The sequence below is a fragment of the Myotis yumanensis genome, unplaced genomic scaffold, assembly GCF_028538775.1.
Source record: "Myotis yumanensis isolate MYYU_CA2020_CCGP unplaced genomic scaffold, mMyoYum1.0.hap1 SCAF_9, whole genome shotgun sequence".
NCBI lineage: Eukaryota > Metazoa > Chordata > Mammalia > Chiroptera > Vespertilionidae > Myotis > Myotis yumanensis.
This window is the reverse complement of record NW_027223760.1, coordinates 58,345,426-58,362,832: the sequence shown is the minus strand read 5'-3', so window position 1 is coordinate 58,362,832 and position 17,407 is coordinate 58,345,426. Positions and strand designations below refer to the sequence as shown.

General features: G+C 38.5%; 1 protein-coding gene across 1 annotated transcript in view; it reads right to left on the bottom strand.

Moving 5' to 3' along the window:
- HDAC9 (histone deacetylase 9) overlaps positions 1–17,407 on the bottom strand; it is a 751,983-nt gene that overhangs the window by 200,910 nt on the left and 533,666 nt on the right. The window contains exon 16 of the mRNA XM_070424407.1: positions 16,175–16,224. Within this exon, the coding sequence (XP_070280508.1) occupies positions 16,175–16,224 (50 nt within the window). The remainder of the gene's footprint in view (positions 1–16,174; positions 16,225–17,407) is intronic.

Genomic DNA, 17,407 nt, shown 5'->3' with positions numbered 1-17,407 from the left:
TGTTAAGTCCATTTAGGGTGTGCAAATGAATTCATGGGCTTCCTTATAATTAACAATCTCATGGCCTTTCACTTAGTAAACACAACTTAAGAATAATTGGTCTAAATTTTCTCTATTATTTAGGGTATAGAAAAATGCAACGAATGATGTACTCACCCTCATAATGAGAAAAAGGCTGAAAAAAATATTAATGTGGGGGTATCATTTAGCTAAAGAAACCTAAACTGTCAAGCATTTTAACTGGATTCTTGAAAGGAGGAAAGAGAGAAAAATGAGGCAAAAGAAATATTTAAGAGTTGACTGAGAAGTTCTCAAAAATAATGAAACCACAGATCTAAAATATTCAAAGCATAAATAGAAAAAACACATACCAAAAAATCAATTATAAACATACGAGAAAACCAAACTGCTGAAAACTCAGCAAAAAAAAAAATCTTGAAAACAGTCAGAGAAAAGAGACACATTACATAAAACCGAAAAAAGGAAGATAGCAGATTTCTTAATAGAAAAAGTTCAAGCTCAAAGACAATGCAATGACATTTTCAAAGGGAAAAAAATGCAACTCAGAATTATATATAAGTCAAAAATATTTTTTAAATAACTTTAAGAGATAAAAATAGGGTTTTCAGAAAATAAAAGCAATGCCATCAAACCTGAGTTACAAAAACTGGTAAAATAAATCATTAAAATACCAGGGAAAAAAGCAGTATAATACCAGATGGAAACATGGATTGATACAAAGAAGTGAAGAGTGCTAAAAATGATAATAATACAGGCATATGTGAGACGTTTTCTTATTTACATTCCCTTAAAAAGAGGTAATTGACTACCTAAAGCAAAAAATAAAACTGTGTGGGGCTTATGGCACATGTAACAAACAGTCAAATGTAGGACAACAAAAGCACATAAACTGCTGTAGGATTCTTATTCATACCATAGAGTAACTACTGGAAAGTAGACAGTGGTAAGTGTTAATAAGTGTAAATGCTAAGGAAACTACTGCAAAAATAAAGAGGTGCAACACATAAGTCAATAGTGGAATTAAAATGAAATAATTTTTAAAAATATTCACTCCAAAAGGCAGAAAAAGATATTGAAGGGGAAAGCAATCAACTAACCAACCAACCAACCAACCAACAACAGCAACAACAGCAACAACAGCAACAGCAACAGCAACAGCAACAACAGCAACAGCAACAGCAACAGCAACAGCAACAGCAACAACAGTAACAGCAACAACAACAAACCCAGATGAGACAAAATAGAAAGCTAACAAGATGACAGACTTCAATTCAAATATGATATCTTTGAATTTAAATTCAATAGCCACTGGCCTAGAATATTTCTATTCAAAGTGTGGTCCAGGGAACCATGGTGGTTCTCAGAGTATTCCCAGTCCACAACAAGCAAGCACTTAGAAGCTTTTATAGCAATCTGTTTAGAATAATTTTATATCTGTTGAATCTAATAAAAATAATTGAGTTTTTCATTTTGTAAATCACTTTTAGTAATTCATTTTAATGCATTTTATGAAAGCTTTGCTTTATAATAGGTAGGAAATAAAACATAAACAAACAAAATCTTGTGCTTCACATACCATTATTTGAGAAGGGTTAAGTTCATAGAGAAAGCCCTTTTTCTTCCAAATTGTACAAAGAAAGAGCTCTATTTGGGTAAGAGGGGAAGAAAGAAAAGGTGAAACTAGAGGTAAAAATAGGATGTGTTAAGAGAGTTATTAGTAAGTCAGCCTTATCAAGATAAGTTGTACCAAGATAAAATGACTACCAATAATTATCTAAGTATTACACCAATAATTTATACCTAGAGGCTCCAGGATTTGGAGAAACTGACAGGCTTTCTAATAAGCTTTATAATAGAATTCCCAAGGAAGTAATCTTTGGACAAACTTTCCTTTACCTTATCCCATTTTTGGGTGGTGGTAGCTTTGGCAAGGGTATCATCAATGTTAAGTTCAAAAACACCATATTTATATTTGTTGACTTTAGAGTTAGAGACCTTGAAAACCACCACTTCCACTTACAAGCTGTTCACACTTGGCCATGTTCATTAATAACTCCAAAATGGAGCCTGGCCAGCGTGGCTCAGTGGTTAAGCTTGGATCTATGAACCAGGAGGTCACAGTTTGATTCCCAGTCAAGGGTACATGTTCACGTTGCAGGCTCAATTCCCCAGTAGGGGGCATCCAGGAGGCAGCTAATCAATGATTCTTTCTCATCACTGATGTTTCTATTTCTCCCTCTCCCTTCCTCTCTGAAATCAATAAAAATACATAACAAAAAAGAAAAATGGAGATCATACTACCTTCCTCACAGGATTATTATTAGCATTAAATTAGTTAATGCATGTGAAGTGCTTAACATAATACAACACAAAGGTGAAAGTAGGAAGTTCTCAGTAAATGGTAAGTATGAAAAAAAAATGATCCCAGAGTTTTGGTTCCAACATTACTTTCTATTCCACAGCACATCAAAAGCAAAATCATATGTGATCATGCTGGAAGCCAGAAACTACCTCCAATCAGAACACTACATTTTTTAAAGCTACATATGGATCTAGTTCAACTAGAGTTTCCTGAATGAATGTGGACCTTTTCCAAGCACATCCAGTGTAGCTCAATCATTGGCACCTGAAACAAAGCTAATGCTCGGAAAAGCTGCACATGATAGAAATTAAGCTACCTGTACTGAAAGTGGATGTGAAAGTATTTAACAGGGAAACAGAATGACTTAAAAGAAAAGGAATTTGGGCACAGTCTCCTTTGTATAACATAAGCGCAGCTTGTTGATTCCTTTCCGAAATATTCCAGAGTTAAAGATAGTATTATTGTGCCCATTAACAGAACAGGTTTCACATGCAGGAAGTGGGCATGGCTAAGTGGTACACCATTCTTCCTAGGATGTTTTGAATATTTCACCCTGAAAAGTGGGAAAACTCCTCAGCCAGTAGTAAGCATTGTTAGTAAGCTCTTGCTTCATGCTGCTGCTAGGGCCACAGGGAATTTCTGACTAACTGGGTGAAGCTTGAATAATAATCAGATACCCCTAAAAATCTCCCTACAGACACCAGACTCAACAAAGACAAAGGTTTTTCATCATAGTACTGATTCTGTGCCCTTTTAACCATCCTATATAATAAAAGGCTAATATGCAAATCGACCAAACAATGGAACAACCGGTCGCTATGATGTGCACTGACCACCAGGGGGCCGACGTTCAATGCATGTGCTGCCCCTGGTGGTCAGTGTGCCAGATGCCTGGCTCATGGCTGGCGAGTACAGCGGCAGTGGCAAGAGCCTCTCTCGCCTCCATGGCAGCACTAAATGTCTGACTGACAGCTTAGGCCCGCTCCCTGCGGGGACATCCCCAGAGGGCTCCCGGACTGCAAGAGGGTGCAGGACTGCAGGGCGGGCTGAGGGACGCCCCCCTCCCACCCTGATTGCACAAATTTTGTGCACCAGGCCTCTAGTGTTGTATGAAAGTTTCACTGTGAGAGAAATTGAATATCTTTTCAACTTCTGCATTGCATTGGGTTAACTGTATTTTTTAAATGAATCATCTATTGTGGACTAGATATTTCTTCATACAGCATCTTGATTTGGTAACTTAGATATTATCTAATATCTTTTAAGTCACTAAAATCATTTTAGATTGATTTAATTTCTAAGACATAATTTCTAAGATATAAATTTTAAGGTTTTTCTAAATTGTTTGATTTATAGATCTTTCTTTTTAAAAAAATATATTTTATTGATTTTTTTTACAGAGAGGAAGGGAGAGGGATAGAGAGTTAGAAACATCGATGAGAGAGAAACATCAGTCAGCTGCCTCCTGCACACCTCCTACTGGGGATGTGTCTGCAACCAAGGTACATGCCCTTGAACGGAATAGAACCTGGGACCTTTCAGTCTGTGGGCCGATGCTCTATCTACTGAGCCAAACCGGTTAGGGCTATAGATCTCTTTTTAATGATATACCATCAGAGCTTGTGTTAAGGGCCATGGGTGCAGGGTCTGACATATAATAGATGCTTATAATGAATTTTTGTCCAGGAAATTAATTAATTAATGAGAAAAATTCATTCTATAGTGATATACAGGGGTGCACAAAAGTAGGTTTATAGTTGTTTGTAAAAGACATGCAGGTTATGATTATTACAACAGCTTTATTAACTCAAAAGAATTTTATTCACAACTGTAAACCTACATTTGCCCACCCTCAATTTCTTGGCAGGGTTTTAATGTGGCTAAAAATATGAAATGTGATATAAAAAACTCTACCTTACTCAGGTTCTGCAATACATGTATAATTTAGTTAGTGTTACACCGGGACTTGCAGCTCTCATTTGCCAGCATTAGGTGCCTCCCTTCCCTGGCTTGGTATTCAGAAACATCTGGAATGTCCCTTCCTCCCTGGAACTTTGTTGTCATAGTTCACCCCTGCCCCTTATAGAAACTTTCCTATCCTATAACTATTTGCACAATGGAGATGGATTGCATTCTAAGTGTTAGTCAACCAAATCCCCAAGTATGCCATAGTTGATCCCCAAAGAGGATGATAAGCACATTTCATTAATCACCTCTATTTTACAGAAGTAAAGAAACCAAGGCCCAGAAATATCAAATGCTTTGCCCATTCCTGATCCTATAGGATCCTGCCACTCAAAGTGTGGTCCATGGGTAAGCAGCACTGATATCACATGGGTGTTTGTGAGAAATGCAGAATTTCAGGCCCTGCCAGTTCTGTTGAATCAGAATCTACACTTCAGTGTTGCAGAGTTGGAGAAAGACTTCGGAAGCAATGGAAGCAATGACAGTGTGGGGGTCTGAATCCAAATGTTCTAATTTCTAAATCAAGGTTCTTTGCCCATGGGCTTCATCACGGTGGCTTCTGAAAACAGCGCCCCCCTCCCCTGGTACAAGTCTCCCTAAGGTGCCCTGATGCTAGTGGCAGAACATCAGTTGGGCAGGTACGCCAGATGAGACTGCAGGGTTTCAGAGCTTTGAAGAGCTTTTAAATCATATCCCTGAGACAGCAGCCTATTTATTTTCTGCAAAACCAGACCTAATTAGGGCCACCTGTCAGCGTGAGGAAGTGTCCGATGACCATCGCTTTTTCTCTCCTGTAGAATACTAATGAAAGTCATCTTTCTGAGCTGAGGCCCTATGGTATTCTTTAGTGTATTCTTCTTCAGATGGCTCTGCAGCCTGTGACAATGGGCGTTCCTCCCTTTGCCCACATGATCCAACATGCCGGCTCCTTGGATGCATATATTCATTTCATGTTAGATGTTCTGCTAAAAGCCTGAGACCTTTGAAATGGAGCTGGGATGGATTTATGATGACAATGGGTGGGTGAACCCACATGCTTTTGCTCTTTTGTTCAGCCCTGGAAGGAACACGTAAATGACAGCACATTCCCATGGGATCCCTGTAGATTATAATGCCCACACCTTAGCTGCTTTAGTCATGGTGAGATGAAAAAGAAAGAGCAGCTATGGGGAGGACCTCCAGATTCCAGGCCAAACCATGGATATGATGAATGAATACTGTGACCGAAATTCCATATGGAAAGAAGGCGTTAACTATCAGTGCAGCAGCTGGAGGAGGCGAGGGCATGCCGTGTGTGCTGATGTTCTACAGACCGCCTCACAGTGTGATCGACTGCTTTCTGGAAGCTCTACTGACCTTGCATGTGCAATTTCTCCGTCTCCAAAAACATATTCTTTACTATTTATGTACCAGTGACAAGAATAGAGGAACATGTTTGTTGTGGCCAAGTGTTACACTTCGAGACTTGAAGGATCCTTACTTAAGATACTGGTGAACTACAGGATTTGCCAAATAATATATGGATTCCTGTGGGTTATGTGGTCAGTCGAGGAATTTGGGAGTCACCACTGTTATTCACAGCTTCAGTGACCTGCTGTTCAGTCTTTCCAAGATTGAGTCAGAGATAAAGCCAAATAATACATTTTCCCTACTGTTTCTTCATTTAATCTGATGTACATATTGCATAAATGGTATTTCATAATATGCTGACCTTTTTATTCTCTAAACAGTGCATGTTAGAACCCCATTCCTATCACGAGCAGCTTAATACAATTAACTCTGACTTGGTTGGTGTGTGAAATGAGTCCTCGCTAACTCATCTCACAGTGGTTTGGTCCAAAGGCAGAGATTTTTCAGTGTTCTAGGTAGGGATGAAATGCTGTGTATGGCTACATAATATTTTACCCCAGATTAATCATGTCTGAGTACATGGATTTCATACTTTACAGGAATTTCAATAAAGAACAGAATGCTTTTGGCAAAATAAACAATTGTGCTGTCTTATGGCTAGGGCTATTCTCATTTGGGAAAGGAGTGTTGACAATCATATGCGGTTGAAATTATGGAGAGTGTGTGTGCATAGAATTGTGGTGAAGAGCTTGGGAATCAGATTTCGACTTCACCACCTACTAACTGTGTGACTTGAACAACTTACTCCCCTCTCTGAGTCTCAGTTTCCTTTACTGTAGAAAGGGAAGCCTCAGTTACAACTTTCACAATAAGACTCCTGGAATTGCTATAAGGATTAAAATATATAAGGCAGCTTATATATATTTTATATATATTTACTAGAAGCCGTATGTAGAAAATAGTTTCTGATGTGAGGATGTGAACCAGACTAGTTTTGTATGAGAACCAATAGAGTAAAGAGTTCTCTAGGCCCCTGGCTAAACCAAGGTATCTCACCTGTCCCTCTACCTAAGAGATAATCCATTAAAGTCAATCATCTGAACCCCATTAGGGTCAAACTTAAGAGTTATTATGTTACTTATATGGTTAGAGAACAGTCCTAAGTAACTTAGTCGACATTTTTTATTGGTTTGTTTCATTTAATATTGAAGATACTAAGGATCGGAAACTGCTAGTTATTAGTAAGAAACGTCCCTGGAATTCAGATTCCAAAGTTTGAGTTCCTTGCATTATGTAGAACTGATCCTGAAGAAGTTGAGAAGTCACCACCCTTTGGTTCGTGCATTAATCTAAGGGGATCAACAAATCAGTTACCCCGAATCTTCTAACTCAGATATAAATTAACAGGGACCAGCCAGAGACAACTGAGACCACAACATAACAGTGTTACTCAAAAAGCCACTAAAATGAACATGAAAAGGCACTGGGAAATGTCATGCAAATGTCAGGGAATTTTCATTATACTTGAATACGGGCAGGTGTTAGAATACTGTATCTAATTTGCAGCTGCACAATTTATACAGGAAACTATGTCTGAATAACGTCCCTGGGGACTGGGAACCCCCAAGCACGTAATGCTGCTAAGATGTGGAGCCACCCAGATGTCTCACAGCCCAGAATCTGCCGCTGAGGCCCAGATCTCTGAGTCCTTTTGAACTGTGCCCCTAGCCTCAAGCTCCTCCAGACCTCCAAGTTCAGATCTTAAGGGAGACCTCAGGATTGCAGGCTGTGCCTGTAAATCCAGCGTGCCTGCCCCACATCACCACAACTCAATCCAGCAGCCCAAAAGGAGGCCAAGAGCTCTGTGTGTTCTGGATGGGACAACCTTACCCCTGGCTGTTCACATCTTCATGGGCAGATGTGAAGATGAGGACTAAGAACTCTGTGCAATCTTGAAAAGCTTTAACTGCTTTCCCATCATCCTGCCTTGGGCCCTGGGTACAGATCTCATTATTCCCTGTGTCCTTCTTTAAGTTAGTCACCACAGGAAACCAAGACTCCCAGACTATCCCTCCCCCATCAATTCCAATCTTCAAAAGGCAACATAGCCCAGCAACCACCAGTTCCATGCCACACCCACTTCTTTGCTTTCCTTTCTCTATAACATTCATCATTACACACACATATTTACATGAATGTGTATTTGACCCACTTCTTTGCTTTCTTTTCTCTATAACATTCATCATTACCCACACATATTTACACGAATGTGTATTTGCTTATCTGTCTCCCCCACCAGAATATAAGTTCAATCATCAGGATAAAATTTTGTTCAGTGATGTACCTGCAGTTCCTGGCACATAATAAGCACTCCATAAATATTTATTTTGTAAGCAAATGAATAGATGAATAAGAAAATCAATGAATCCTGCCCTAAGCTGTGGTAGCCAACAGAAGCTGTGAATATATTAAATCCAAAGGCACAGAGATTAGTGTCAATAAGTATTTGGCATTTGACTTCTTTACGACTTGATATTAATGGGATAGTGTCAGATGCTGTCACCTGCACTTGCTAGATTTCAGAATACAGACTTGAGGCCTTTGCTGAGGAAAGCTGAGACAAGCTATCTTTAGGAATATTTCAGTAGGAAAATGACTCTCAATCTTTTTTGACTAAGAATCCAGATATTCTGATTACCTTCGATGCATATCTCTATTAACTCCCAAGTCTTTCTCACTAAAATTGATAAATAAAAGAGTATTAATATAGACAAAAAGTGATAAAAATAATGAGATATAAGTGGGAGTCAAAAAGGAAAAAAACAAACATCAAAATGTAAGAGAAAAACATGAGGCTAAAGATTGTTCCATACTTGGCACATAGGAGTCTCTCATACATGTTTACTTAATAAGTGGATGGATGGATGGATGGAAGGATGGATGTTGAAATGCTTAAAGGGGAGGCAGCAGGTTTAATAAAAAAATGGTCTCTTTGAAAGCAAATTTCACTACTTGCAGGCCTTGTATTTTTAGTTCCTTAAAAGATTACATTTCAAACTGGTGTAGGATCATTTTGAGAAGTCTTTACAGATCCATATAAAGAATATGTAGACATGTGTCCACAGAAATATTAGAAACCATGCAAATCATATTATTGATAATGTAACAGAATAAACTAACCAAACGAGTTGGATGTATATCATTCTAAATGTATTAGTCTTTAATAGTCTCATTAGTATTCATATAAACAATGATTCAATATATGCTTTGTTTCTAAGATAAGTGAGCCATTGCTTAGAATGTAAAGTCCTTGACTTTACTTATTTTATATTTAAAATGAAGCCTGCACAATAACAAGAAGATGCTGGCCCACAAGGCAGGAGCTATGGGGTCCACTTGGGGGTTGGGGATGATTACCTCCTAGGAAGTGGGCCATGAACTACCTGCCATTTCAAGCACTCTGAAAACCACTGTATTTTTGTTTTAGATTTTGAAAGAAAAATTATTATTTGAAAATTCAGCCATTATGCCTCACTTAACTTACTGTCAAAATACTTCATGATAGCACATCCAATAATGATATGCTACTACTAGTTTGTTACAGGATGACTATCTAGACCTGGAACTATCCTGGGTAGAAATATGACAAAGGGAAAATGCAAGTGCAGTTTTTTCCATCAGAATGAAAGGCTGATTGGGGCTGGTCGTAGCTGTATTTCAGGCTGCACAAGAGAAGCTGTAGCAAGACTCCTTCTCTAGGTAGCCCCATTTCCTGTGTGAACTCTAAACTTCTGTTTGACCTAAGGCTTTATGTTTTCTTGACAGTCAGAATTGGCAATCAGTAGATGACTGTATATTCAAATGTATTCAAGTGTGTTTTAATTTTTCAGAGTTTTTGTTTCATAGAACCATAGGTTTCCTGAGTTAGGCAGAAGCTTAACTTTCTCCAATCCATTTACCTTCAGCAACTACAGAATCTAAGGAGCAATTTCTTCTTGTCTCGATGCTTATCATCAAGACACATAGGCAAATGGAGGACATTATTATAGAACAGGAAAATGATAGAGCAAAAATTATTTTAAAAGGGATATATGTTTTCTTCCCTGCTACTGAATCATCTGGTTGATATAGTTGCACATACAATTTTCCATAGACATTGTGTGCCACCAAGAATGTAAAAAACACATGGGTAAAGCTTTGACGATGATTTCATTTTGACAAGAGAAGAATTTTAATAGCTTTGCTATACTGAGGTTCACTTTAAAAAGAAAATGAAGATAAAATTTCAAAATGCATCCTGTTGTCCTCAGCCATACTGTCAAAGCAACTAAAGGAATTTCATCGCCGATGGGATGCTACAGCTACGTGAATTAAAGAGGATGTGAAGGTTTTCCTTTCTAATTTTCCTCTCTTCTGCAATGGGCATCAGACACTTAAAGACTCTATGAAATTTTACATCTTCTAGTAAACACAGAGTAATGTGCATATGTTTATCTCTGTGGGAGCATACGCTATGCAATACTGGAAACTTCCTTTGTCACTTAGCAGGAATTCCCTGGCTTGCATAGTATTTTGTACTCCAGTTTCCCACTCTGGCGCAACATGATCTTTTTGCGGAATCCACAGCACAAATAAAAATCTTTTCAAACACTTTCATTAAGGTGGCTTATCTGTTTTCCTTTTCCCAGGTGCCTGGGGTTGTTCCTGCTGGTGTCATTTGCATCATGTTTGAAAACTAATGAAAACCCAAATACAATTAGGAAGGGGAGATGAGGAAAAGAGAGATTCCAAATCAGGGTGGATCCTCTTATTGTGCTGGAGGGAAGAGGACTGTGATGGATCTTTGATAACAGCAGTGGAGGAAATGAAGTACTGATTGCAAGCCAGGGCCGAGCTGCACATTAATACGAAGGAAATCAACATTATCCTGATTACGGCACGTGAGAAACAGATGTGACCCCCTCCTCTCTCTGTGGACACAACAAAAGGCACTGTGCGTGCTCAAGATAACTGGGCGGAATAACACGAGATGCACACACTTAGGTTAAAAGGCAGGGGTCTCTGAGTCATTATCAAAACTTTAGGAACATCCCAATTTTGGCATAAGCATAGGTTTTGATTTAGGTTTTTATGCAGAAAAAATAAGCCATATTAATTGGCAACTGCTTGGTGCAAATGTCAAAAATATGGTGTGTTGTTATAACCTAAAGTTACTACTTGGATGACTCCCCCTGACCCTCACTTATAACTGCCCCTTGCAATACACAAACACATTCATGCCTAGTTGTTTCTTAACAGTTTTGCTTATGCCTGCTTGAGTAACCCTCACACCTCTCTTCTGTTCTGGAAGTCTCATCCTTTGTGCCCCCACAGCATAGCATTTATCCAAATCAGCCCAATGAAAAGGCTCTGAGCAACTCGTCTTATTCCTTATCTCATTCCTGCACTTTGGTAAACCATTGACAACAAGTCTTATCTTATTTTTCCTGCCCTTCACTCCTCTTATGATGGCATATGGTATGCCTTCTAAAATACTAATTTTGTTGACCTGGCCAGTGTTGCTCAGTGGTTAGAGTGCTGGCCTGTGCACCACAGGGTCTTGGGTTCTATTTCCAGTGAAGGACTCATACCTGGGTTGCAGGTTCAATCCCAGGTCCCAGTAGGGGCGCATGCCAGAGGCAACCAATCTATGTGTTTCTCTCACATCAATGTCTCTCTCTCTTCTCTTCTCTTCTCTTCTCTTCTCTTCTCTTCTCTTCTTTCTCTCTCTCCCTCTGTCTCTCTCTCTCTCTCTCTCTCTCTGTCTCTCTCTCCCTTCTTCCCTTCCCTTCCCTCTCTCTAGGGATCAATGAAAACATATCCTTGATATCCTTGGGTGATGATTAACAAAATAAATAAATAAATAAATAAATAAATAAATAAATAAATAAAATAAAATAAAATACTAATTTTGTTTAAAAAACAAAAAAAAACAACAACCACTCTAAATAGCAGGAGAAATGTGTCCTAACCAAACCTATCTGTTACATTCAATTCAACTATATAATCGCAGATTTGGTCGTAAAATAAATCATTCCCACCCAGCTAGCGTGGTTTAGTGGTTGAGTGTTGACCTATGAACTAGGAGGTCACAGTTCGATTCCGGTCAGGGCACATACCCGGGTTCCGGGCTCAATCAATGATTCTCTCTCATCATTGATGTTTCTATCTCTCTCTCCCTCTCCCTTCCTTTCTAAATCAACAAAAATGTATTAAAAATAAAATAAATTATTTCCTGATATTATAATACGATAGAGAAAATTAAAGCAGTCCTTTGGAAGGCTGATCACTGGACTTTTTCTTTTTACTGTTATTGGGGAGAATAAATGTGGAGGACCAATGTGGTATATTAAATGGAAAAATAATGTGAACGTATTAATGTAATATAAAATAACAGAATTTTCTTTTGAATAAATATATGTACATATATCATATTTCCACATATGTAAATTGTATATATCAGATGGGAGAGCTTACATTTTAAACCTGACAGAATGAAAGAAAATTTGAGCCATTTCATCCAAACCTGTACAGTGAGTGTAGTTAGTATATGGCTGAAACGTCTGCTGAAAACCTCAGAGCAATTGAAATGAGCCTTAAATTACCTCCCCACAATCACCTAATTCTTCTCCCCATTTCCCCCTCCCCAAATCACAGAAAAATGACATCCCTAACCCCCACAGTGTGTCAGAGCGAGGTGCAATCAGATAGAATACGGGCCGAGTAAAAGTTTGCAATAAAAAGCCGGCTTCCTGTTCCCAGTCCGACCGAGCTGCTGCTGGAGAAAGCGCCTTGATTAAACTCACGGAGCCTCATTTTTGGCACATCTTTGACCAGTTAGGCTGGCCGGGATTCTGCCCAGGCTCTGCAATTCCTCATTCCTCCTAGGGAATTACTCTGCCTTTTCCTCAGCTCCTCCTCCTCCAATCAAGGGTCTGATGCTGCCCACTGACCACGGTGCTGTGTCTGCCTTTTGGCACTGGGAGCTTGTCTGTCGTAGGATGAAAGTGGAATTCTCTGCTGTCTGCAGGGCTTTCCCCAGGGACCAGAGCATGAAACCCAAACTTATATATAAAATCATATCCTGTTTGCAAACATCATATTCCCTTTGCTTCTCACTAATCTGGTCCTGTAAACCCCAGCACAGCTTGAGAGCCCATTCCTCATCTAAACAAATGCCATAAGCCCCTTTATACTTTTACAACCATGTCAAAAAATAATATTGCCTGCCAATAGTGATGTGATTGGAGTTGCCTCCTCCGAGCCATAAAAGAAGTGCAGAGTCTGTTATCAATTTCTCTAAGTGTATCAGGGGAATTATGGGTCGATTCAGTTCCAAGTTATAAATGACAACTCAAAAGCCGCAGAAGCGTTTGAAGCTGGGAGCTGATGACGACATTATCATAAAAGCCTGCTCGTCCTTGCTTTTGTGGGCTTTTCTTTTTCTTTTCTTTTTTTTTTTTGCTTTGTGGCCTATCAAGTGAAGAGGGAAAAATAAGGCTGAGAAATGACTTCAAGATTTCTTCACACAGCAGCAGGTCAGATGGCCAGGAAAATGATCACTATTTTTGGTGATATGTATACCCTGAGGAGTGAGAACTAAAATGGTCCTGCACTGGCTTTTGTTTCCGGAGTCCCTTAATTATCGGTTTCACTATACTCCGACCAAGTCCTGGGATTTGGTACAATGCTCTTTTCAACGGCGCATTTTCTTGTAGTGCAATCACACAGTCATCAGAAATGAGTCATGCCATAGTAACTAAACAAAATGAAAACCAAACACAAAAGAATTCAGAAACCTTGAGGTTGTTGCTCAAAATGCAACTCAGGAGAGCATACTTTAAAGCACATTATATACCACTCACCTATTGAGCTGCCTGAACAACACTGCTGAATCATCACATGGAATTTTAGGGAATGATTTCATAAAGTCTCAGGTAGTCTCCTCAAAAGCCATCTAATCATCAGCATTCAGTAAGTATGTAATAAACCCACCTAGTAGAAAGGTAACTGGAATTTATTTAACAGTTGGGGAGCATTTATGTATTTTAGAATTTAAACCAGTGGGTTCATCTTAGATAATCTGAAGCAGAATGATGGCCTAAGAAAAAAGCCATTTTAGTGGTTTCCAAGCTCACTAGGGTGCCCCTATCATGCCAAGTTGGGCCACACCAAGTTCATACTGGGTATCTTTCATATACGGAGTATGTCTAGAACTGTCTGGGAGGTAAAAACGGAGACCAGTACAAATCCAGAGGATCCAGAGTCTCTCTTAGGACTTAAATCAAAACCAAAGATATTAGGGGGCAATATGGTACCTTCACGTATAAGAACACAATTTAATTTCTGAAAAAATCAATTTAAAGACTGAATCCAACGAGTTCTCTGGTACATCAACAGGACAAGCTTGTGTACACACACACACATACACTCACCTAGACCTACAAACTCACCACCAGAGACCTATAGGCCAATTTGATAAACAGAGGTAACTCTCTCCAGCCCTTTCCAGTATTAATGCAGGCAAACTTCTCCTGCCTCTGCTCAAGCTACACTTTCCCACCAGCACTGACACCATCTGAATTAGGTCTGAGGACCTTACTAAGGACGTATTCTGTGACACCCACTGTCAGAAGTGACAGGCACTGTTCATTCACTGGGCACATCTAAGAGTTTACTAGAGCAGTTCTGGCTAAAGATAAGAAGTTACCTTGCTATGGGTTTAGTGCAGCAGAGTAGAGGAAGGAACTTTGTGTTCAAGGGATAGTGAGTTATAGGCACAGCCCCGTTCAGATTTGGGAAGTGGGCCCTGGGGAGCTGTCCTCATTTAAGCTCTGGGTCCTGGAATAAAGGTACTTGTAAAGGAGTGGGGGTTTGGGGACCACCACTCTTTCAACAGTTTTGATTTCCTCACCATCACCAGACCCATAAGTAGTCCTTAGCTTTGTTTCTTTCTTTGCCTCATTTGCAGGTAATCAGCCATTCTCATAAGATGGTCACTTGGGATGTTAGAAAATAATCTCAAAGCCAATGAACTTCATGTTAAAAAACAGTTTGTCCTCTGCTTTCTAGAATAATTTTGAAAGCTCCTAGCATCACAGGAGGCTTGCTAAAATTTAGCAAGGACACATATGGGGTGGTGATTGTCCTGTGCTGGGGGTCAAAAAGCCAAGCTCACTGGTGAGCTGCCACAGAGGGGACCTCACCACACCAGCCATGTGGCTGCTCTGCTGGCTCCAGGGGCTGTGGCTAGCCTGTTCAATATGGAAGCCATGGAAGCACCTAAAATGCTCTTTTGGAACTCTTCCACTTGGACTTTCCCATCCACCTCATACTTCCCACTTTTCCCCCTGTACTGTGTGGCTTCAGGAAAATAACCTCACTTCTCTGACACTTTAGGTTCTCATTTGCAAAATGGTGCTAATAATCATGACTATTTTACCAAGTTGTTATGAACATCTGTTGTACATGAGAAACTGTAAAGTCCTATCAGTTGTTAGTTGTAGTTTCCATTCTTATTTCTAGAGGGCAGAACCACAGGTAAAGGAATAGAAAGATTATCCTGGATAAATCTAACATCACTAAAATGAAAGAATTTCTTGAAAATACATGGGGATTCCCTGTATAAAATTTAGTTATAGCAAAATATTGCCTAATACATGGCATACAAAAGACTAGTTTTGTTCTTTCCCTTCCATATCCAAGAAACCTAATTGAATTAAATTCCTTAGTCCTTAAACCTGGTCTAGTATATGTTGTCCCAACATGACTTAGCACTCAGCTCTACAGGATGAGGGTCTATTAATGGTAAGGGTTAACTTTAAATAGATTGAAGACTATTGGGTATGTTCTAATCATCCACAAAATGTAGGCATTTTTCTTCATATGTTGCTGGATTCAAACAAATTTATCCCTCAAAGTGTTATAAATATCCTGGGTCAAAAACATTGTTAATTATTGAAGACAAAAATGGCCCCCAGAGGTTCACAAGCATAATGTCCCACAATTCAAAGCACTCTGTGAGGGTTATGCCATTTTCATCAGGAATATAAATAATGTATCTGCATATTCAGTGTGACTGATTGCAAACTGAATTCTGCTACAAAACGGTACCCTCTCGTACTACCTCTTCCCCAGGTATAGAAAAGCCTAGCAAAGCCAGCTTTGTGAGCAGTGACCTGTGCAGTCACACAGGGCCCTACAGCAAGAGGGGCCTACACTGGTTAATTCTCTACTGTTGCCATCTTGCATTCTTAGTTATTGAACAGGGGGATGTGTATTTTCATTTGGCACTGAGCCCTACAAATTATGGAGTTAGTCATGCAGTGTAGTGTAACTTCTACTGAAAAACAGCCTTAAACATAATTGAATAGATAAATCAAAGGAGATATTTTTGGAAATTTGTTATTTAAGAGCAGTGAACAAACTCATACTTACCCCAAGTCCACCACAAGGTAATGAAGAAAAAAACTTTTGAGAGGCATCACCTATATAGCAAGAAGATATGAAAAAAATATAAATTGGGAATATATAGTCTTTAAATATTAATTTTTAATATTTCTAACAACTAAGTTATAATTTTTGATGTGCTTATTAATACATAGTATTATGTCACATGGTATCTATCATTTAACTCAGGAGGAAACTGATCAAATTTTAGATAGGTAAAAGCTCACAGCAAATAAATAAAAATATTACATGTAGAATCTATTGCCCCACATGAACAAATACCTATGAAATTTAAGTCTTAAGATTTGTTTTAACTGTCCCACACATTGTACAATGTATCACAACATTTTTAAATTTATACCTTACTATGAATAACTCAGCTGTTCACTGAGTATATCCCTCTAATGTGGCTTTACAAGCCAATATTTATGAAAGACTTCCATTTTTAATGTTTCAAATATTAAAACATCTATTAAAAATACAGATTTAAATTTCTATTTCAGATATAGCTACGACTAAGTATACTTAGCCTCTCCAATATTTATAAGTTTTTCAAACAAACAAGTTACAAAACACTACAATGAGGTTAATACTATTTAGGGATCTATATAATACAATAATATATCTTCTCTAAAATATATGCCAAAATCTTACTTGTGATGGTCTCTTAGTATTAATACTTTAAGGAATTTTGATCCTTTTGGTTATCTGCATTTTTATTTTCTACATTATCTACTATATGAATAGAGAAAACAAAAATAACTACTCCTAAATTTCTTAGGCTAAAATCTGCCTTGCAAAATTAGAGGGAAAGGAGTAGGCATTTCCCTGTCATAGTCAAATGGCTGTGAAGTGACTCAGATGAGTCACTCAGGAGATTAGTGGTAGAAAGAGGTGCAAACTTCCATTTCACCTTTCACAATTCATTTGTTCTATTGATGATCAATGAAATAATAGTGAAAAATGAAAACAGGCTTGTGGTGGAATTCACATGCCATGTCAATAAAAGTCTAAATAGATTTTAATGTCACAGAAAATATTTGATTTTTGAAAACAAGAAATTTCATGAGTTGATTTTTTCAAACGCAATAGCTAACAGATGGAAAATGATAAACAAAATTTTAAGTACAAATGAAAAAAATGATACACCTCATTATATATAAGGGTATTCATGAAAAAAATAAGCAATAGAAAACAAGTCATAAAAACATATTAAACCTG